Source organism: Apium graveolens, chromosome 4, assembly GCF_009905375.1.
Source record: "Apium graveolens cultivar Ventura chromosome 4, ASM990537v1, whole genome shotgun sequence".
NCBI classification, from domain to species: domain Eukaryota; kingdom Viridiplantae; phylum Streptophyta; class Magnoliopsida; order Apiales; family Apiaceae; genus Apium; species Apium graveolens.
Window position 1 is genome coordinate 73,830,002 of NC_133650.1, and position 24,521 is coordinate 73,854,522.

Sequence of the window (24,521 nt, forward strand, 5' to 3'; positions counted from 1 at the left end):
TATAAAAAAATAATAGGATAACTTGTGGTCGTAGTTTAGTAGGAGATGTATAATATATCTAGTAGTTAACAATTTAGTAATTTAGGGGATATATAACACTATATTTTTATTTTTTAATAATAGGATAAGTTTTGGTTGATAAGTAGACTATGTGTGTAGCAGTTTAATAATTTAATAGTTTAGCGGATATATAATATTTTTTTTAATAATTAAAATTAGCGGATAACGTTGAACCAAATTATATCTCATTTCGGTTATTATCGTATAGTATAAATATATAATAGATAATAGATAATAGATGTGACCCAAAATTTTTAACCAAATTATTATTATAAGATAATTTCTAATTACTATTACAATTACACATGTGCCACATCTACATTTTTAAGATAATGTAAAGAAATAAAATATCTTTAAAAAAATTGATTGCTGCAATAATAACAAATAATTTAGTTGCAATAGCAACAAATAATCTATAATTATTCATCTTCGGAGTTAATGCTAATGGATAATATAATATTGTTTCCTCTTTAGATATTTTTTAAGTTATAAGTTATTTTTTTTAATATCTAAAATGTGTACTAAATTGTCTCTCAGTAAATTTGGGCAAGCTTTTATACAATATTCTTGATGGGCTATAAACAGCCTAGCCCATGGATGAACCCGGATCCATTCCAAGGCCACATGGGACCAGGAACACACGAGTCCAGCAACACCCGGGTCCAGCAACACCCCTGTCCAGCAACACCTGGGTCCAACAACACCCAGGTCCAGGAACACTTAGGTCCAGCAACACCCGGGTCCAACAACAAAACCTAGGTCTAGCAACGCCCGGGTCCAGCAAAAATACCTCGGTCCCGCAACACTTAGGTCCAGCAACACCCCGGTCCAACAACAACACCTAGGTCCAGCAACACCCGTGTCCAGCAACAACACCTAGGTCGAGCAACACCCGGGTCCAGCAACACCTAGGTCCAGCAACACCCAGGTCCAGGAACACCTAGGTCCAACAACACTCGGGTCCAACAACAACACCTAGGTCGAGCAACACCCTAATCCAGCAACACCCAGGTCCAGGGACACCGAGGTCCAGGAACGCCTAGGTCCAACAACATCACCTAGGTCCAACAATAACGCCTAGGTCCAGCAACACCCGGTTCCAGCAAAAACATCTAGGTCCAGCAATACCCAGGTCCAACAACACCCCGATCCAACAACACACGGGTCCAACAACACTTGGACCCGACAACAACTCAACCTCGCGGCTCATACTCAAGAAAGTCCACACACAGCATGATACGTGAAGCGCAAGCCACATCACATGATATGGACATCTGTAAATGGATAATGATCAACACGCTCCTACAACATCCGTACATAGACACGTGTAAAGCATCCATAGGTCCCAGGTGTCTACCCTCCATAAGGATGGACAACCCTGATTGATGAGTACCAACCCCTAAACCCTATCATTGCCTATAAATAGTCCAAGGAAGAAGGTATGGGGGTTACGCTCTCTTACATACTCATATACACACACAACCACATTTCATTCCTATCTATTTTCATCTTCCCCAAAAGTGAGTTCTTACTGTCACATCGAAAGTTTGCTTTTTACCTTAGAAAATATTTTTAAGAAAAAATAATATGCTAGTCCGAGTTCAATTATGCCCTGGACTTGGTTTGCTTGTTTCTTTAAAAAAGTATTTCTAAGTAACAGGTGATGTGCTAGTCCGGGTTCAGGTATGGCCCTGGACTGTTTTTGCTTTTTTTCTTAGAAAAATATTTCTAAGTATCAAATGATTCTCTAGTTCGGGTTCAGGTATGGCCCCGAACTGTGATTGCATGTTTTCTTAGATAAATATTTCTAAGTAATAAATGATGTGCTAGTCCGGGTTCAAGTATGACCCGGACTGTGATTGCTTGTAAAAAATTGCTAAGTAAAATCAGAAATGCTTTTCATTGATTTCAAATTTGCTTCATACAAAATATTGAATTATAAAATGGGTGCTTGCCATAGGCTACAAGTTTTGGGTTGTTGGGGTTGCTTTTTCGTTGCTACTGATAAAATTTTCTTAGCCTGAGTCCATGTGTTGGATAGTTTTCATTATTTTCAAAAAGCAATCTTAGATCAATATTGTTAGCTTGGAATCTTGGTTAGTTGTTGTTCGTACATTTGAAACAATGGCAAGAGCAGGAAAAAGTACTACTACGAGACCCAAGTACTACTGCGAGACCCTCTACTAGTACCCAGGTCCAGGTCCCGGACCACTCCCAGGCACAGGACCCAGGGGGCGACCGAGACACCCTCCGAGAGCATTGTTTGAATTTTTTATCAAGCCGAGGTCGAGTTTCAAATTACTCGACTCTAAGATTCGAGCCTTATCGAGCATTTACTATTTTTTAATATAAATATATTTTATATAAATATTTAATTTTTTATTTATATTTTATACATTTAATTGAATCGAACTCGAGCCTAATTGATTATATTCCAGGTTTTTATCAATATTTGGTAAAATTAAATCAAGCCAAACTCGAGTCTATCAATTTTTTTGGGAGCCGATTATATTTATTTGACTAGATTATACCTTCAAAATTCGGGTGATTGATCCATTTATAGAGTTAAAAATCCAAATTGAAGTAATTTTCAATTTTTAAGTACTCAGAGCAAATCCAACGGTGATCAAAAGATCCAAATTTGGGACAGATTACCCCAAATTCCATTCCAACAGTGATCCAAATTTGGATCAGTGAACAATAGTGATCCAATTTGGATTTCACTGATCCAAATTTGGATCACTTGGTTTAATATAAAATAATGATTTTGTTATTTGTAGTTTAAGAGATTTTAAATTAATTTTTGATTATTTAATTATATAAATAATAACAGAATATAATTAATAGTTAACTAAATTTATTTTTAAAATAAAACTTAAAATAATGAGAAAACATAATTTCATGAAAATTTAAAAATAAAAAAATAAAGAGGCACATATTGCACTTAGAGATGCATTAATTGAGAATTTATGGGAAGAATATACTAATTCGAAAAATTAGTGTGTATCAATGATATTTTGTATGTTAATTATTGCAATAAATGTGTTTTTCGTGAATTAAGTGCACAATTTTAATAGTTTTATATTTATTAATTTTTTATTTAATTAATTCATGAAATGTTATATAAATTGTTAATAATGATTAAATGATAAATTTAAGATAAAATTGTTTAATATGATATTTATATATTATTATATATAAAAATAATTTGGATCAAATATTTGGATCACACTGTTGGAGTTGTTCAGAAATTTGGATCAGTATTTGGATCAGTTAGTGATCCAAATTTGGATTTTTGAATCACAACGGTTGGCGTCGCCTACGTTGCCGCAAAAGGACAAAACGGGGTCATGAAAATGGTTGACGCCGTGCCTACAGATAATCTAGAAATACTCCTACTCGGAGTTGATGCAAGATACAAGTATTCTATTGAAAAATGGGTTGTTACAACGAATGCTCCATGAACTTTAACAAGAAGACCTATGTACACACTGAAGGTGTAAACTTCCTTTTTGTACTTTTGTTGCTCTTCAAACACCAATAAAAAGGAATACAAAGCTATGGAACTCAAACTCAAGAACATTGACAATTGCAAAAAAGCTGAAAGAAATCCTAAAGAAAACCCATTCTTTTTTCGATTTGCTTATCAACAAAACCCATTTTCCGACAAGACCTGATCAAGACTTGGCGTTGACTCAAGTGATGTCATCAATGGACGCGGTAGTGAAGGTGTTTTGTGTTCACACAGAGCCTAATTTCTCATTGCCATGGCAGAGAAAGAGGCAGTATAGTACCAGTAGTAGTGGGTTTATTATTGAGGGCAGGAGGGTGTTGACAAATGCACATTCTGTGGAGCATCACACTCAAGTTAAGTTGAAGAAACGCGGGTCTGATACTAAGTACTTGGCTACTGTTTTAGCCATTGGAACTGAATGTGATATTGGTAACCCCTCCCTCCTCAACTTCTTTGTCTTTTCTTTTTGTCGATTTTTCATAGTTCTTGATTTTGTAGTATTTTATTTTATTTATTGAGCTTGCACAGATTGTGTCTACTTGTAGGTAATATTAGCACAAATTTTTCAATTGCTATTTAATTATATACATACCGGGAGTCGAACCTAAGAGACCAAATGCTCAACCAGTACACATATGCTTATTGCTTAAGCCCTCTGTAACCTGGATTCTTGGATATGGATCCAAAGCAGGGTGCGGAGACTTGCATATAAGCTTAACATAAGCAGAAGTTTTAATATATTAATTCGTTTTACATTGTAAAAGACAATATCTTCCAGCTATAAGTTTTTGGGTGTGTTCACGTGGCTGGAATGAAATAAGTGGTCAGAATAAAAATTCAGGTTGTTAGCTTGGCACAACGGAATGGAATGAGTAATTTCCATATTCATTTCATTCTATTTGAGTTATATTTCATCCTAAACATGTTGGATAAACTCATTCATTGCAAAGCATCACACCACATATTTCACACATATTTTAGAGAAAAAAAAAATTGGAAAAAATTTTGGAGAATTATTTTCCCATGAAATGTTTTACCCATAATTTTTTCCCCCTATAAATTGTTTCACGATTTGAGAAACTATTTTAAAGGAACTTTTATTAAGGAACTTTTTGCCGAGATTTGCTAGATTTTTATTAATAAATGATAACTGATAAAAAGTATTCTAAAATGTAAATTAAAACAAAACATAATTTTATTATCAGATGTCATACTTATTATTTTTGAAATACAGTGTAATCCTCCTCTTTATATAGGTGTACATTTAACTGATACCCCTAATAAATAGGTAACCCTAACCTTATCTAAAATTCAAAAGCTACATTATCGAAAAAATATTTAAACTCTATTTTTAACAGCCTAATCAAAATCAAATCAAAAAAATAATTCAAATAATTTTGAATTATTATTTCCAACACTCCCTCTTAATTCAAAATAATTAATTTGCTTGACCAAGGATGTACTTTCCATCACCTCCACCATTTAGGGATGACAAATTAATCCGATTCGACGGATATCCGATCTGAAACCCGAAGTTTTGAATATATCGAACCCGAAGTTTTGAATATATCGAACCCGAAGTTTTGGATTTGGATTTGGATTTCAACTATACCAAACTGATACCCGATCCGAAATCTGAAATTCAATCCAAACCCGAAACCCGATTAAAACCCGATACATTTATTATATATAATATGTAATATTTTAGATGTAATACATATAATTTACATAGTTTTCTAATTATTTGTGTAGTAATAGATTATTATCAAGATTGTCAACACTTATTTAGTGAATTATAACTTTTAATATCAAAATCAGCTTTTATTATGTAAGATGTACTTTGTATATATATATAAAAATAATAATTTGTGATAAAATACTAAATATTATGTTATCAACATATCTAAGATATTACTCATCATGTAAACCTTTGCAATATAATGTGTTTAACTACTTACAGTTAATATATTTTAATTTTAGCTATCATATAAATGTGATTAATAGTGTCTGTATGTAATAATATTAAATTTGACTACTTTATTCGTAATTTTGGATACCCGAAAAATACCCGATCTGATCCAAAACCCGACGGATTTGGATTTGGATAACCCGAAAATATTTGGATTTGGATTTGGATTTTACAATACTGGATCCGAACCCGACCCGTTGCCATCCCTACCACCATTGCAGAGCACTTCTCTCCATAATTTACTTCGGGAGCCCTTCTCTCCTTGAGACATTCTTCTTAACAATACCATCCTTGCCTTCCATTTCTTCACAGCAATTTTTGACGCCCAGTTACTCAATCGAACATAGCTGTGATACGATGTTAGATTTTTATAAATAAATGATAACTGATAAAAAGTATTTTAAAAAATAAACTAAAACAAAACATAATTTTATTATCAGATGCCATAATTAAAATCAAATCAAAAAAATAATTCAAATAATTTTGAATTATTATTTCCAACAAGATCTCTTTTTAGGGGAAAAGTTTTCTGAGATTTTCTTGTCTGGGAAATTTTGTTGAGAACCTTTTTTTGCAAAAAAAATTTCAGGAGAAATATTTTGAATTTTTTTTTTTTGAGAATTGTTTTTTAGAAAAAATTTTACAAGAACTTTTTTCAATTTCATTTTTCATTCCATTCCCTCCAAAAAAGAATTGACAAGTAAAGAAAACTGGAATAACCGTTCATTTCTCATTATATCTTTTTTATTCATTTCATTCTAGCCTCATTCCATTGTTAGAAGCTTATAAATGTGCTCAATGCTTTATATGTATTATATCCATACCATGAAATTAAAGGTTAACATTAGTAAGTCAACCATGGATTACCATGTCATTTTGAATTTGAAGTTTGATTGTTGCAAGATAACCTAATTTTCATTGGAATTATTTGTAACTCATGTTTATATCTGTGGAACAACAGCTCTATTGACTGTGAGCGATGATGAATTTTGGGAAGGGGTCTCTCCTATTGAATTTGGGGAATTGCCTGTACTGCAAGATGCTGTGTCAGTTGTTGGCTACCCTATCGGTGGAGACACAATCTCAGTGACAAGTGGTGTGGTATCTCGCATTGAGATACTATCGTACACTCATGGATCGACAGAACTTCTTGGACTTCAGGTAGTTTGATATAAATAATATCATGAAGTTCCAACTGATTGACAAATATATGATCCTTGACCTAGATGATTCATTTGCAGATAGACGCTGCTATAAACTCTGGAAATTCTGGCGGGCCTGCCTTCAGCGATAAAGACCAGTGTGTTGGTATTGCATTCCAATCCCTTAAACACGGAGATGCTGAGAACATAGGTTATGTCATACCAACACCAGTAATTTTACATTTTATGCAAGATTACGAAGAGAATGGAAACTATACAGGTAAACTTATTCAGCCACATCTGTTTTAATTACCCATATCTGCTAATAGTGCATTAAAATCTTATAAATGATTGATAGAAGTTGTTGAAATCAATTTGGATGCAGCATTCATTTCATCATATAGTTACCTGTCTAAAAGTGGAATGTCTTTTTCCTCCTACTAATTTATGTCTGTGAGTTCTTTCATCTTCAGGTTTCCCAGTACTCAGTGTTGCGTGTCAAAATATGGAGAATCCTGATCTTCGTATGTCTATGGGAATGGGGCTCGAGCAGAAGGGTGTCCTCATAAGAAGGATTGAACCTACTGCTCCAGAATCTCATTTTTTAGAGCCATATGATGTTATCCTTAGCTTTGATGGAGTGAATATTGCTAACGATGGAACAGGTGAGCCTCGTCTAATCTAAGCTATGTTGTTTGCATGTATCCCTTCTCCTGAAAATCTGCAACAGTGTAAAATTCTTAACGTGGAACATTAACCAAATTGTAAGTTGTAAAACACACACACACAAATTTAAAATATATAATGCATGTGCAATACCCGCGTTACTAGTATTTGCCTATACTGTTTGAGTCGTTTGTCGTCTGGCATAGCGGCACAAAATTCACCTGAATTGTATGGGTTACTTTCACTAACTGTTTAGTGGAAAACCAGTCGCTGCATTTATGGGTCGAAGAGTGGATCACGGGCACCCAAGAAGGCCCCAATTGGATCTTATATACTAACTCTTTCAAATGGATAGTCGACCTCATAACATGTATTTAAAGCACCAGTATTTCTAGAACATATAAAAAATAGGTACAGGTTACCATTTAGTTATAACTTTATGCCACTTACATGAAAATTCCTTAATTTAATTAAGCTTTCCTGTCAATAAGCTACATAATTTATTTGATTATCAGGATTTTAGAGTCTGATTAAAATGAAGAAAGTCAATCACCTTAGAATAACGGTAACATCATATTCTCACCTTTAATCCCTTTCTGGCTCATAGTCCACTAATCCTTATGATGTCCTTTGCACATTTTATTTTACTCAAATTTATCTTCAGGAAAAAATTTAAGACGGTCTATATATAGATTCTTTTAAAGTGTAAAATTCACATTAATTAATTCATAAACCAAAATCAAATAAAGCTTTAAATACAACGCCGTAATTTTGCACCCTATATCATATATCATTGCAATGGTTTTTAAATCATTTGTAAATTATTGCATGTTACACATGCTATATTATGTAAATAAGCAAACCAGTACAATATATCAAATAAAAGAGATGTGTTGGTGTCTGTGTGCTGGAGTCTACACTTGCAGATTGGCATACAGAATACTATACTTTCATTGTTTCTTATTTTCCTAATGACTTGAATATCAGTTCCTTTCAGGGATGGAGAACGCATAGGTTTCAATTACCTTGTTTCCAAAAAATATACTGGAGATAAGGCCCTAGTTAAGGTTCTTCGTAATTCTAAGACTCTGGAGTTCAATATAAAACTTGCAACCTACACAAGGCTCATACCAGCACACGTCAAGGGAAAACCACCTTCATATTACATAGTTGCTGGATTTGTTTTTTCAGCGGTATCTTTTCCGTATTTATGCTCAGAGGTACACTCACTAAAAACATTTTGCCTTTGCTTGTAAAACTTCGTCAATGAATATGCCTACTTTTGGTAGGGCAAGTGCATGCGTATGTGCAATTGTTTCACATATCAACTCACTACAAATATGCTTCCTTTTATTGAATGTAGTCTATTAATGTGTTATGCTTCTAACTGAAAATTCTGTTTTTTGCCTGTTATGTTCTCCGTTTTCAAGTATCACTAGGTATTATAATTATATTCACTGTTGTCATATTTCACGAATCATGAATATTGAATCATGGAAAGATTATTATAATTGTCATATTTGCACATTATATCATCAGATGAACAGCCAATAGATGTATTTATAGGCCAAACGACAAAAATATGTGAAGCAAACTTTAGATTCTCTTCTCTTTACTATATCTATATATATATAAAAAAAATCATATTTTCTGTTAAGTAGAAGTCGAACTGTTAAGTGTAGTTTTTCTGCTGGACGCTTCTTTGTGCCGATCACTTGCAAATTTTGAGGATTCTGTTGTTGACTTAATAAAGGTTTACTGATATTTTTCTTTTAACTCTTGTTTGTGATGATTTAGTATGATAAATATTATGATGCCCCAGTGAAACTATTATACATGCATCTGCATGGAGTGGCACAATCAATTGATGAGGAAGTTGTAGTTCTTTCTCAGGTAAATCTTCCTTTCTGAATTGTATTAACCAACCTTAGTTTACCATTCACGCTATGCCCTGATGCTGCATGTGTCTTTCATATGCAAAAATGAATGTCAAGCACATATATTATGAGATCACTACTCAATTTTCTTTATCAATTGTTGTGTAGGTACTGGTGGCAGATGTCAATATTGGCTATGAACAGATAGTCAACTCTCAGGTTAGAAAGATTATATATTGTTTGTATTTTAAGTATTTTACAAGATTTTTTTAAAAATATAAGTCACGTCATGTTTTTTTTTACCATCCAAAGAGCATAATCGTTATTGGAAACATATTATAGACACACAATGATACAAATTATAATGCTTTCTTATTATATAATGGCAATATGCAAGTCGGTCAAATTGAACAAGAAAATGCATGTAGCAACATATTTATAATCTTAACTGTGCAAACTTAAGTTTCTATTACAAACTTGAGTGCTTAATATTCAGAAAGAAAATTCACTTATATGTCTTCCTTTTGGCGAGACATGATATACGTTATATGTGCTGGGAACTTGGAAGTGTACAAACATGTATAGGGGAATGTGTTGGTATTGAAAATAATATGAAATTTCGCATGTATTTGGCCTAAAATGAAATGTTGAGTGCCCGACAAGGAGGTGAATGAAGAGTCAGGGTGACATTGGTCGGGGTGACACGGATGCTACCCATATTTTGGCTGCTAACTTCTTTTCTGTTAACTTTACTTTTGAAGGTTCATGCTTTTAATGGCAAGCCTGTTAAGAATTTAAAGGAATTAGCTTACATGGTGGAGAAGTGTGATGAAGAATTTCTGAAATTTCATCTTGAATATGAACAGGTTGACTTCCCAGTGTGTTCCTTATGCACAAGTCACCTACTGCTGAAACATGCTTTTTGTATGATATAATTTACTCGCTAGGAGTTTATGCTATCTGCTTTATCCCTCTGTCATACTTAAGATCTTATTGAATTTCATGTAGATTGTGGTCTTGCAGACCAAAAAAGCAAAAGCCGCAACTCCAGATATTCTTGCCACTCATTGCATACCTTCAGCAATGTCTGATGATCTCCAGGCATAATAGCAGATTGTGTGATGAAGTTGTATGAAGTGAAATCCTTATGAAGAGGTCTATTGTGCTATACAGTGCCGATAACAATTAGAATTTAGCAGGGATTGTCAGTATACTACCAAATATACAATTAACTTCATATGTTCACATCTCGCAATAAAAATAGTACGTTTTGTAATTAACACCACATCTAGATTCATTATAAATTTTACAATTTAATTTTCCATAAAGCTTTGGTAGACGGAACGATTAGAGGTTATGTTTGAGCTGTTATATACCAACTACTGTACATGGTTGGATGCTTTTTAGGGTTAGATCTTTGTAATGCTTGATCACATGCGTAAGTGTGACGCCCTCAATCTCGGGGTTAGGAAATGAGGACTCATACACCTTTAATCTAATAATTAAATAAGCATAAACCCCGATTAACTACTAACAGGATCAAACATGATAAAGTATGAGACAAGATTTCAACTACCAATCATAAAATATAACTTACAACCTCAAAATAATATTGAATAAACATGATCGATTCCGGCTTGGAACCGACAGATAACCCATTGTATCTCTACAATTTCCTGGCTAAGCGCTCGCTCACTCAAAATACCACTACCTGCTCTGGCAACCGGAAGCCCTCAACACGATAGGGACCACCAGGTACGCTCTTACGAGCAGTGCGCCTAAAACTAGCCATCTTCTTGCTTAACTTCCATGTTTAGATTAAGACAAAACATATGAGTATAAAACTCAACAATTAACTATAAAGCAGTTCTACAATATAAAATCCACAATATATTTTACCAACCTCTGGGCATTCTACTTTATCTGATCTAGGTGGCAGATTTCTATCTTTCGGGTTAAAAAAGGGGTTATGAAGGCAAAATGTGGGGCTTTCAAGGAACAGGGCTCATAGCAGGGTGAAAGCCGACATTCATCACAAATCATTAAAGGATCAGAACAGATCTTTCAGAATGGAAAGCGATAATATTTTCATTATATGGAATCAATTATATGATCAACAGATTAAAATCAGGGTTCACGAGTTTTAAGCTTCACAATATCACAATCAACTCTTTTCACAACAATATAAACCATTTTTCATTTTCAAAGAATCAAATACCGAATAGGAAGTTTCAATTCCTTTTTAAATAATCAATATAGAACTCTTGATTGGATCACTTTATCTTTCATTTCATTATAATACGGGTGATCAGCCCGTACCGACCTCCATCCGGTCATTAAGGTACCATACGACATAATTTCAGCCTTAAACTGGATTAGCCCCGCTAGCCTCTTACAATGACTGGACTAGTCCCACTAGCCTCTTACGTCCCATCCAATCCATCAGGAATTCATTTGGAAAACCTTGAGTTGGAAAAAGTAGGTTTTCTAAATTCATTTTATCATTACCAAGAATATGAAATCATTCGGACTCTTTCGAGTCGAAACTCATTCTTAAATCAAATTTCAAGAAATCAAAGTTAAGGAAATGAATCAAGGATAATCAAGGAGCAATTTCTAGGGATTTTGAATCAAGGATAACAAGGTAATTAAATTAGAAGGATCAATAGGAAATATGGTGATCAAGGAATATGGTATCGTTACAAGGGGTTCATAAAGGTAATTATGGTATTTATAACAGTTCATGGTATAACAAATAACTTGAACAAGAAAGACAGGTTACCAAAGGGTTGAATCAATAAGCTTATCAATAATAGTTTATCAAGATCAAAGACAGGGTATCTCAAATCATTAACAAGGGTTCATTATTTAAACAGTTCAATACTCTACATGGTATGAACAATAACCTCTCTATAACCATTTTCACAAGTATTGAGAGTTACTTGCTTGAATTCGCTTTCCTGAAGGTTGAACTACTGCCACCTAGTATACCCTTCTCTTTCCTAGCCTGAATGCCCTCACGCTCCAAATCTACAATAAAACCAAAACCTTAATCAGTTTCCCAACTCTCGTTCCCGGAACGATCACTCAATACGATAGCTCGATTATACTCTTGACTCAAATATACGAGTATAGCTTACACGCATAAGCACATAGTACATAACACATTCCTTTCTCGTAACCTTTATATCTTTATATACTCATCAATCGACTCATACTCGCTTAAACTTATCTATTCTTCAAATCACACTAATATAACTCGTACGAGTACATGATTTATTCACAATTAAATCTCTTGCGACCAAAACTGTCACTTATAGTTCTTTAATAACAAACAACTTAGTTCCCTTTTTCTTTTATTCCTTAATTCGAACCACAACAACAATCAGTCACACAAATGAATCACATATCTCCTAGGATTTCACATGCAATCACTTAGCAAGGTATTAGAACCAAATCAATCGCTTTTCTACTTATATATCATTCGGCTATAAACATAAAACACAACCACGTGTACTCAACTTCAATCACATATAATCAAATACAATAAACCTCTTTGGTATGCAAATTACAAGGGTCTTTTACGCAATTACGCTTCATTCTTTTAGTCCCAAAAACCGAATCATATTCATTTTAAGAATCGAAATTCAACACCCTCTTTTAATTATCAAATTCGAACACAAGCATCATCCAATCAATGACATGCAACCAAGTTATTATTAGTAACTAAGATAATTAACATATAATCTCACAAAAATCCACTTAATTCTCTTTTTAACCATAAGACCCATTCAGAATTTTCAAGAAAACACACATGCAAAGATCAATCTTGACATGCAAAGTTTTATATCACATTTTCAACTTGTTTTAAACCTTAACTTAGTCATTTAACTCATTTCCATCACAATTTTCGAATCACAAAACAAAACATCACCTAATGACTCAAGCTTTAATCAAATTATCCAATAAACAAGCATGCATTCACTTAATCTTCAAGTAAATCTCTTTTAGACCCATTTTCCATTCGGCTAAAACCATGATTCACAACTTCAAGGACCAAACAATGACATGCATTACTAGTTCTTTTCTTTAAACTAACATGTAATCACATTTTTCACTAATTAAGCTTAGTTTACACTAAGATCAAGCCACCAAATCTAATTTCCCTTTTTATTAGTACAATGCTGAATCAAAAAGCCAACATGCAACCTTCAAATTTGATTTCCTAAGCATCAAATGACTTACATACACATCAAACAATCAAAACAATCCATTTTCAATCACATACTTAAATTTCAAAGGAAGTACAAAACCCGTTTGAACTTTTCAAGAAACCAAAACATGCAAGGCTTAAAATCACATCAACACATCATTAAAATTCCACCGGCTCTCCTTGGATCATGGCCGGTGGTGGTCGAACTTAACAGTGCCCCTAACGGGTCTCCTCTTGAGTTTAAACCACAAAATCTTCTTGAATCTACTCTTATGATCATATATCAAGAAATTGTATTTCCTTGAACACAACCATAGAGATGGACCATAAACACTTATATAAACACTGACATGCAAGTGATGTTTGAGTAGTATACCGAAAATAGAAGCTATAGATGGTAATATCTTTGAATTTGGGTGAATATTTGGTGTTGCATACAAGAGAGAGAGAAGAGAGATAGAGAGAGCCGAGAGAGAGAGGAAGAAAGAAAGTGAGGGAGAGGGGGAGGGGGAGGGTGTTCACGGGAAAGGAAAGAAAAGAAGGGGGGGAGTTTATATTTGTATTAGGGCCAAGGGTATTTTAATAATCTACTAAATCCCTTTTTGTTTAATTAATCATTTCTTTTTACTCAAATAAGATAAAAATCAAATATAAAATATATCTCTCTCGGAAAGTCGAAAATTATTGCAAATGACAATTTTAAGACGTAGATCTCGAAATTAGCTTTCCAACCATTACTCATAATAAACTTTTGAGCGAACGGTTGATTTTATATGATTTTCACAAATTCGTGCTAATAATAGCATTTTATCACATAAAAATCAATTTATAATGCAACGATCACCAAATAAATCCGTCCATCATTTATAAAAAGTCTCTAGGACTATTATGAAGATAACAGAATAAATCTCATGCCTTTATCTTACTCAGATAATTTTATAAAAATGTGCGAAGGTTAAATAAACCTTGTTTAAATCAAATAATTCCCTTAAATCCATAAAAAATGTCAACAGATCACGTAATCATGCATACAGACCAGTAAGCACACATACGAGCACATCACAACTCATGTATGATCATAAAATTTGTCCTTCTTAAATTTTTATTCCTTTTTACGTCTACCGGGTCACGTTCAGCCTGACGGCCCGACGCTCAGCGTTTCAATTACGCTTCACAATATCGTTACCGACCAACACGTCACTTAGAACACAATACTTTACTTAAACATTTCATTTCACATAATAACACATAGTTCACATTTGAAGTACTTTAATCCCTTTTTAGGACAGATGCCGTTCTACTTGACGATCCGACAACACAACTTAACTTTTAAGTTGACTCTTTAAATTGAAACGCTTTTATTTACGCTCCTAGATTCTAATCTACAGTAAAGACAATTAACCAACACTTAATCACATAATTATAATCACTTCACATAAATCGCACTTTATTCACTTAATTACGTCGAAAAATTCTCAGTCGTCACATCAACTGTTTTCCAAAAATCTCCACGAAAAATATTAGTGTAGATGACATACCAAATATTTATCTTTTGGTGACAACAGACGATACACAATTATGTTGAGCACATTTGTCCTAATCACCCGGCCAGAAAAAAATACAGCATTACTTATATATTTATATATATTTTCTCCTTTTCATTGGCACCAGGAGACTCAACCTGCTATCTATCATACAATTTATGTTGATTATGCTCATTCTGAGTATATCTACAGAGTTCATGGTTTCTTTGTTTGACATTGTCTATGTACTGCTAGAGCGAGTTCGAGCTTCATGGGCATAAAAATTGTCCCGGAAACAATCAACTAACAAATGTTTGGTTCTGGGTAGTTTGTTGTAGTAGTGGAGTTTTTTGAGATGGCGGGGTTCCTAAACTCTCAACATCAAGGCGCCTTCCATTCATCTCTTCTTTTGCTTTCCCCCACATCACCGTGTAAAATCCAATAGATATTATCATAGCTCCGATAGCACTGTCAAATGGTAACATATACAATGTTAAGAACTAGAGAATTCTCGCTTGTAAATTAGCCATCACAAACATAAACATGTGTGTCTGCAGGGAAGGGAGATGTGGTATTTACCTCCCAAGATAGAGCGTGTCACCAAGGAAAATGACTCCCATGGTTACTGCAATAGCTATTGATAACGGCTTAAACATTGCAACAAAGAAGGGGCCTTTTACACGCAATACCCATGTATGAACGGAATTGTTTATGAACGACCCAAAAATCCCCTAAAATGAAACCAGGTGGTAGTGATCAACCCATTAATACTGGACAATCTAATTCATACTATAATAAGTAATAAAATCAACCACTACTACTTACAGAGCAAATGATAGAGACTAGTGCTATATCAGGTTTAAGTTTCCAGGCACTCGAATCCGGTTCTGTAATCAAGCCTACTATTCCAGCTAGTATGCTCACAATCAAGTTGTAAAAGAATACCACTGTTAGTTCTGAAGGATATTCCTTCATGATTTGCGCCTGCAAAATGGGTAAGATATTCATCAACATATAACACGTAGAAAAAAACTTGAAATTTGGCGGAAAAGCAACATGTGGTAGTAGTACCTGAACAATGTACCACATTGGAACCAAAATGTACTCTGTTGTAAGAAAAAGGCCTCCGAGCACCCAATTTGAGTTTGTAGTTGAGGTGCTGATCAGAAGTTGAGGAACCGAGGAAGAAGAAGGAGGAGGAGTTGAGATGATTCTTGGACCTTTATAAAGTGTGACTAAAAATGCTCCTGATATTGATACAATAGCTCCCAGCACTTTGGCTTGACTGCTTGAGCTTGTAAACGTAACACTTTCCATCCTATCAACAACAAGAAATGGGTCATGAACAATAGAACTAGAAAAAGAAATGCTTAAGGTCAAGAAAAGAAAAGCAAGATAAAAGAAAAAGCAGAAAAGAAGAAAGACCTGAAAATGATGGCAAGTATGAAGGTAAAGGCAGGGACAAGGTTGCTGATGGCTGAAGCTAGAGTTGGAGAACTGTAACCGATCCCTGTATATCCCATTATCTGCGATGTACATCTACAAACACCACCAAAATCCAATTTCATATTCCATCATCCACAACTACTAGACTATAAACTTTCTATCCTTCTTTTTCAACTTTACCAAATTATTATTCATAAGTAATTAGCTGCAAACTTTACATACACAACATAACCTTACCCGATTAAACCGAGGACGCAAACTTTGGACACAATGGAGAAGTTGACCGGAGGAAGTGCTCTGCCTCTGCGATAATGTTAACAAAAAATAATCAAGATCAAGATCTAAGATGATCAATTAATTAACACCATCACCATGTCTTCAACTGGCAAAAAAGAGCGAAAAAAGACATCATCTAGCTAGATTGTTGTCTGTTTGTAGACTCTAAGAATGATCAGACCTATACAAAGTACACGGGTATGTTTCACTACAAACCACTTTAACCTACAAAGACTCTAATAATCATCCGTCAAAACATGGTTCGAAATAGTACTACAGATCGGAAGTAGATACATGTAACATATCAACAGCATGTAAGTGAAATAGATTACAAACAGATGCAAACACACACCTGGGAGTGAAGAAAGGAGAAGGAAGGAGACAGAGAGCAGCAACAGCATAAGAGTAGACTACAAAAACATGTTCACTCATTCCTTTCATTGTAGCAGCTTTGTACAAAGTGTTCAAGCCTACGTTCAAGCATTCCATACTCACCATAGCTGCAAAAGGAAGCACATCTCTGTAACAATACTTGTCTCCTGCCATTTCTCTTCTCATCAGGGTTATTGACTCTCTCTTCAATCACATATAATTGTGCAACTATGTTTATTACTATTATATATATATATAGAGTGAATAGAAGAGTTGAAGTGGAGTGTGCTGTGATATTTCGTGTATTATATTGATTGGAGGTTGAGTGATTTGGCAAACTGCTACCCTTCTTTCTTTCATCAATGCTGCCAAGTGTTCAACTGTTTCGCCTGTGCCTACTTGTCTTAATTTTTTCGATATCTGTTTATTCGCCGGACAGGCATGTAATAAATGATATATATAATCTTTATTACAAATTTTTTAAATTCAGTAAAGGAAAGTCTACAAAATTCTTTGGATTAGACCTGTCAATTGGATCGGGTCGGAATTGAATCGACCTAAATTTAAATTCATATTTGAATTCGATCGGATCACAAATTTCGGATCGAATATCTGTTCCATTTATATAAATTTATTTATTAACTTAATTTATTACAAAAGTTTTTATAAATTGAAAACATATCAAAAATTAAACATACTATTAGTATTTAATTTTAACAATGAAAAAATTTGATATATTGAAGTGGAACTTTTACTTGAGTTGAGATTGAGGTGATATGCGGTTTTAAAACATTAAAAGAACTAGAGTATAATATAGAAATGGACCGGACTGAATCGAATGAAATATACATAATGAGTTTTGACTGAGGATAAAAATTCTAAATTAGAAATAGTAAAGCAATTTTTTGTGTGCTGCCATTGTATAATTAGCTTTTTCCACTGGTACCATCAATTTGTTGTTTCTACCTGTGATAATTTTATATGTTTTGTTTTTTACTCTAAATACCCCGTGTTATGTAAAATTTAATAGAATTGGTTTCGGTTTGTAAATAAATTGTATATTTGATTTTTTTTGGGAAAAAAAATACATAAAATAGATTCTTAAATCATGTAAAATGAAATCAATATGAGTGAAATATTAATGATCAGGTTTGGTTACGAAATTTAAATATATCTCACACATTTTTTACATGATTTAAAAGTTCATTTCATATATTTTCTTTTGCAAATATTTCAAATATACAACTTGTTCTCTGGTTCCAAATTAATTCTATTACACTTGATTTAACATGGGGTTATTCGAAGTGAAACACCAAATGCACAGAATGACCACAGGTAGGTAGCGTAGGTAGCGGCCATTAAATTTATGGTACCAACGGGAAAAATCAATTTTACAGTGGTATAATAAAGAATAACCTAATAGTAAAAAATATTTTTAATATACAATATATATAATTATATATAAATATATATATATATATATATATATATATATATATAAACCGGATGTCCGGATCGAGTCATTAACAGATCAGGTCGGCCTAAATTCATATTCGCTCCATTTATAATCGAATTTTTCTTATCCCATTGGATCCCGAATCAAATTTTTAATAGATCGATCCATATTCGCTAAATTTGTCTCGGACGGATCGGGTCGAATCGGATTTTCCCTCCATTGACATGCATATTCTGGATCAGCTTGTATTTATAGGTTTGTACGAAAATAATCATTTTTGATATCTAAATACCTATAATTCGAGAGATGCATAATTAATTTTTGGGCTTATACTCCTAGGTACGTTGAGTGAGTATAAAAAGTTTTTAATGTGAATATATGAAGGATATTGTTAAAATTATAAAATTTATTTAAAAATTACAATCATATAATGAAAAATACATTATATAATCAGGTAAGTTTCCAAACATTTTCTTATTAATTTTTTTAGAAGTTCATAAAGAACATGCACGTAAGTGGGTGTTTCCTTTTATCTTTTATCGATATGTACTTAAACAATGCCAATTCGCCTAAAAAATTAAAGTGAATATTCATGCTACAAAAATTAAAATAATTACGCATGCATAATGCATAGTATGTCTATTCTTTGTTCAGCTTTAAAAAAAAGTGAATATGTATCTTCAACACGTGTATTTGGGCATTTTAGGCGATTATTCTTATTTACGAATATTTTGGACAATTAAAATTAAAAAATAATGTTTTGACTACAATATTATAATAAGAAAAACTAGGCCGATTGACCTCAAGTATCTTATCTATGGTTATAATATTTTTCCATTCAAATTTTGTATGATATTTTTGTAACAATCGAATCTCTCCTATGTATTTACAAAAATAACCTTCACTTGTATTGTATTTGGTGTAATATCAGGGTTGTTACCTGATAGTGACCTCCGGACAACAATCTCTATTATAATATAAAATCATATAAAAATAAAATAAACCTATTATAATATAACATCATTAGTGGTTTTAAGAATATTAAAATAATATTATTTAATATAAGACTATTAGAATGAGACTATTAAATATAAAGTTAAAACAGGCCAGGAAGTGGTATTAAGTTTTCACCACACTATTATAATTTAAAATGATCAGTGGGAATAAGATGCTTTGGTGATTCGATTCACACGTATGGGGACACTCTAGGAGGAAATACTCAGTCCGTCCCGAAATATAAGTTATTTTAATTTTTTTATGTGTATTTTAAAATAAATAAAAAAATAATTTTATTTTATTTTTAATTTTTTTTAGATAAAAAAATATATATTAACTTTAAATTCAAGAAAAAAAATGTTAGAAATTATGAAACTATGACTTATATATATTTTAAAATATCCGTAAAAACTTAAAAAAGAAATTATAATTTAGGACAAAAATTATAATAAGACAATGATCACATCTTTGTCTGGGATGCAATTAAGGTCAATGTCATGCATAGTTCAGGGCATCCGGTTTATTGGACCCCTTAGAGTGCGCTGCTTTCCCCAGAAATTTGTTGCGTTGCGTAATTTGTAACTGAACATCCGATTTACATTTTATTATACGGGGACTTTTGCCCGCGATACACGTGCTAGCAAAAAAAATAATTTTATTATTTTTTACAGTTAGCACCAAATACATTATTTTATCATTTCTTTTTATAATTTAAATATTTTATTTTTTGCCGGAAATCATGGTGTTGAGTTTAGATAAAAGTATCTCAAATAATATTGCTTTGCGATATGATGTTAGTTTATTTTTTTTGTTGCTAATATATAAGAGAAAAACAAAAGTTTCAAATTAGACAATAACATGAATTACTTAATGTGGTTTAATTTTATGAAAAAATGTATAGATACCAAATTGTGGCCAAATTGAAATACAATTGACACATCTCCTATTCTTTTATCAGACACCAAAAAGTTTTAGTTTTTATTTTTATTACAACTATAAAGTAAGTATCACTTGAATAAAAAACGGAGGTATTATTGTTATTCACCGAGTCCATTTTGTTACTTCCTCTATATGCACCCTTACATCATTGATTTTTTTTCACATATAGTATTACATATGATACTTCTGTGTATATCTTTAATTTTGTTGAACATTAGTGATGAGTGATTAAGTAATTGTTCGAATCTGATTTCATTCATCCATGCATGTTCTTCATATCATAAAATCAAATAACTATTAAGTAAACATATAATGATTTAACATTTATAGATGAAATGAATTATATTTAAAACTTGGGGATTGAGTTTGAGTTGAAAGAATATTTTGTATCAAATGTTACAATCATGCATTTGAGCAATCTATACTGTAGCGATTGGGAATTTCGCGACGTGATTAAGTGAATAAAGTATAATTCTGTATTGTAATTATAAATTATGTGCTAAATGAATTTTGTTGGTTAATTGTCTTTATTGTATATTAGTAACTGAGAACGTAAAATGACCTTTCTAGTTTGATGAGTCAGCTACGCATGCTAGCAATTTTTTTATATTAATTTTTACGATTCGCACCAAATAAATATTTTTACCATTTGAATAGTTTATTTTTCACTAAAATATAATGGTGTAGAGTTTAGGTAAAAGTCTGTCAAATAATATTGTCATGAATAGTTTAGACAATACCAAAATTAAATAATATAATTTAATTTAATGAAAAAAAAAGATATACATACAATACAACACTCACATTCATTCTTAGATGACATCACATATTCTGCATCTAAAAAAGTATGTACAGCGACAAGTTATTAAAGATTTTCTAAACTTATGTACTGTATTGATATAAAGCATAATTATAGAATTTTTTTCATTTTAATTAAAATATGTTAATAGAGCATTTATATTTCCATTCAATTTATAAGGAAAAGTAAAATATGAATTTAACATTTAAAATTAGGTTTTTCGGATGGACAAAATAGTTGAATAATACACAAACATATTCCAAAAATAAAAAGAAAAAGCAAATCAGCATAGCTCAATTACAATTCATACACTCTCAATTTGAAACAGACAAAACTCACTTAAAATTCACAATTCACACACTCTCTCTTTCAATTTGAAGCCGATTCAAGTAATTTATGCTTAGAGCTTCAAGTGTTGCATTCAGTACAATAACTAATCCATACTATTTCATCGGGGGTACTCATTCCAAAAGAAGTAAGTTGTTCAATTCTCTTACGTATTCTCATTGTTAGAATAAGAATTTGATGTTCGATTGATCGTTGAATGTAAATTGATGCAGAAATGGATCTAAAAGAAGTTCAGATATGTTTTGTTTGTACAAATATGGGTGATTTTTACAGAAAGGGAGAATTGGTATGTATTAGAATGTAGCTCTGTACTTTGTTAAAGTTCAATTGCTCATTATGTGATAATTGTAATTGTTATATATTAGAATATCTGTTTTGCTTACTTTGTTCAAATTATGCAGTTTCTAGCATTGTCATTTTATGTAAACTATGAGAGTCACCTCCATGGTGAGGTTAAGTTGTTAGGACCCTTGAATATTGTTTGGATGGGAAAATATCCGAGAAACTCTAAGAGCATCCAAAATCTGTCTGATATGATGAATTTCTACTTAATGAAGCCCTACCACATGGTTCTACTGGAATATGAAGGAGGAGCGCAGTTCAAATTTCAAGTATATAATCTGTATGCGGTGGAAATGAAATATATAGAAGTGGCATGGGATTCTGACTTGACCTGGACTGATACCGAGCTAGAAAGATTGAGTACCACTTTTTGTTGTAATGCTACAACTAATTTCTGCACTGTTCAACACATACTTATTGAAGACAAACATTTGTTGGGCACATCATTCACATAGGTAACAAATGAAGGGTTTTTAGCACATAAACGCAACGAAAATGTAAATTTAAATCTTAAAAAAAAACCGAAACCCTCCGCAGGATCCATGCGAAAAATAATATTTAATACGTAGTCCAGTATGTTTACCTTAAGAAACTTTACGTTAAGGGAAAGATGGAGGTCATTAATAGCGATCCAAGAACGATGAACAGAAATCCCTAGCAGCTGTTCCTCAAGTGTGAAGCACTCTACCGGTATCCACCAAGAGTACAATGTGATGGAGGAGGAAGAGGTTGAGAGAATTAGTTGCCTCCCTCTTGTTCTACTTTAGAATTAGGGTTAATTATTTGGGTTGAGGCAAATAGGGTTTATAATAGTATATTTATAGGTAAAATTTTCAGCTGAAAATTTTCCATAAAATATTATTATTATTAACCCTTTAATTGATTATTCTTATTAACCAATTAACTAATAATTAAAACACCTTTTAATCATTAATCCCTTTTCTAAACACTTTAGAAAAATAATTCTCTCACTTGATTTAATTTCCAAAATTAAATTCTTAATTAATAATATTAAGAATTAATTAAATCTCATTTAATCAATTATTAAATCTGCTAATTAATTATTTATTTCACAAATAAATAATTACCAGCCATTATTAATTAATTCCTCCACCATTAAATCATTCTCTTTTATGGTGTGACCCTGTAGGTTCAATATTAAGTCGGTAATAGAAATAAATAAAAATAAAACTATTTTATCATTATTTATATAAATTCTCTAATTCATTAAATATGATTAATTAATAAATTAATCATATTTATTCTACATCGTGAGGGATACTTCTTAGCATATCGCGACTATCCGGATAATACGAATTCACTGCTTAGAATACCAAGAACCTATTCAGTGAGTAGTTACCGTACAATCAATTCCTTCTACCCCGCAATGTCACGATTAAATACAAGGCATGGAACTTGTGTCAAGCCTATCTTATTTAATCATTTGCTTTCCCATTCACTATGCTTGGTTCTATTTAATGTAAATTAGAAACTCCTTTCTAATTTCATTCACTCTGGTCAGAGATTCCTGAACTAGCATAAGTGGATCAGCATTGAACATTCTCTTCCTTCACTGGAAGGGGTAGATCCTTTATTGATCATACACTATCTTCGTGTACAAATTCCTATACCCAGTAGAGCCCTTATAATTGTCCCTGGAGACTAAGAACTAAACCAAAACATAGTTCAGTGTACACAAGATGACTATGATGACCTCAAGTCTAAAGATACTTGTACAACTATCACTATGTGAACAACTGCTAACACGTGAGTGAACTCCATCAGTTGTTCAGCTGTGTGAGTCATGTTCAGTGAACTTATTCTATAATAAGCACCTACATACTAGCTATAGTGTCACCACACAAATGTCTATGAGAACATACATCCTTCATAATGAAGCAAGCATAGTATGTACCGATCTTTGTGGATTACTAATTACCTGTTAGTAATCCTATGACTAGGAAATATTTAAGTTTAGAGTTATCATCTTTTAGGTCTCATTATTATGATCTTATCATAATCCATAAAAAGCTTTACTCTAAACTATGGTATTTCTTATTTAAACACTTAAATAGATAAAGCCCGCAATAAAACCAAAACAAGTCTTTTATTAATATCAATGAAATCAAAACAGATTACATAAAAGTTATTCCTAAATCATCATACATGATTGGACTTAGGACACATCTCTTTCAATCTCCCATTTGTACTAAAGCCAATCACTCTGGTATTTAATACCCATCCTGTCTTTATGACGATCAAAGTGATTTTGAGAAAGTGGCTTTGTGAGTGGGTCTGCTACGTTGTTATGTGTGTCAACTCTCTTGACGTCTCCTCTTTCAATACAATACAAGAAATGTTACCGCACTCCCACTAACCTTTTTGTAGACACATGGTTCATCTATGTTTTTGATAAAACCAAACTCTTTGATTGTCTCATCAAAACGGATGTTCCATCTACGAGAAGCTTGCTTTAAACCATATATGGTTCGCAGTAGCTTACACACTAGGTGTTCATTTCCCTTGGAAAGAAAACCCTCTGGCTATGTCATATACACTTCCTCTTCAAGTTTCCCATTGAGG

General features: G+C 32.6%; 2 protein-coding genes across 2 annotated transcripts; one reads left to right on the forward strand and one right to left on the reverse strand.

Moving 5' to 3' along the window:
* The first annotated feature begins 3,474 nt into the window (after positions 1-3,474).
* LOC141718059 (protease Do-like 9) lies at positions 3,475-10,601 on the forward strand. The gene is made up of 9 exons (XM_074520410.1): positions 3,475-4,003; positions 6,505-6,704; positions 6,785-6,965; positions 7,159-7,350; positions 8,339-8,571; positions 9,149-9,244; positions 9,397-9,447; positions 9,990-10,094; positions 10,237-10,601. Exons 1-9 carry the CDS (start codon positions 3,763-3,765, stop codon positions 10,333-10,335), a joined length of 1,398 nt encoding a protein of 465 aa, XP_074376511.1. The 5' UTR covers positions 3,475-3,762; the 3' UTR covers positions 10,336-10,601.
* Positions 10,602-15,053: 4,452 nt separating this feature from the next.
* On the reverse strand, positions 15,054-17,464 carry LOC141718060 (WAT1-related protein At3g28050-like). Its single transcript, XM_074520411.1, has 7 exons — positions 17,039-17,464; positions 16,648-16,713; positions 16,390-16,503; positions 16,036-16,282; positions 15,790-15,948; positions 15,544-15,695; positions 15,054-15,432 (listed from the first exon to the last, which is right to left on the reverse strand). Exons 1-7 carry the CDS (start codon positions 17,242-17,244, stop codon positions 15,264-15,266), a joined length of 1,113 nt encoding a protein of 370 aa, XP_074376512.1. The 5' UTR covers positions 17,245-17,464; the 3' UTR covers positions 15,054-15,263.
* Between the last annotated feature and the right edge of the window lie 7,057 nt (positions 17,465-24,521).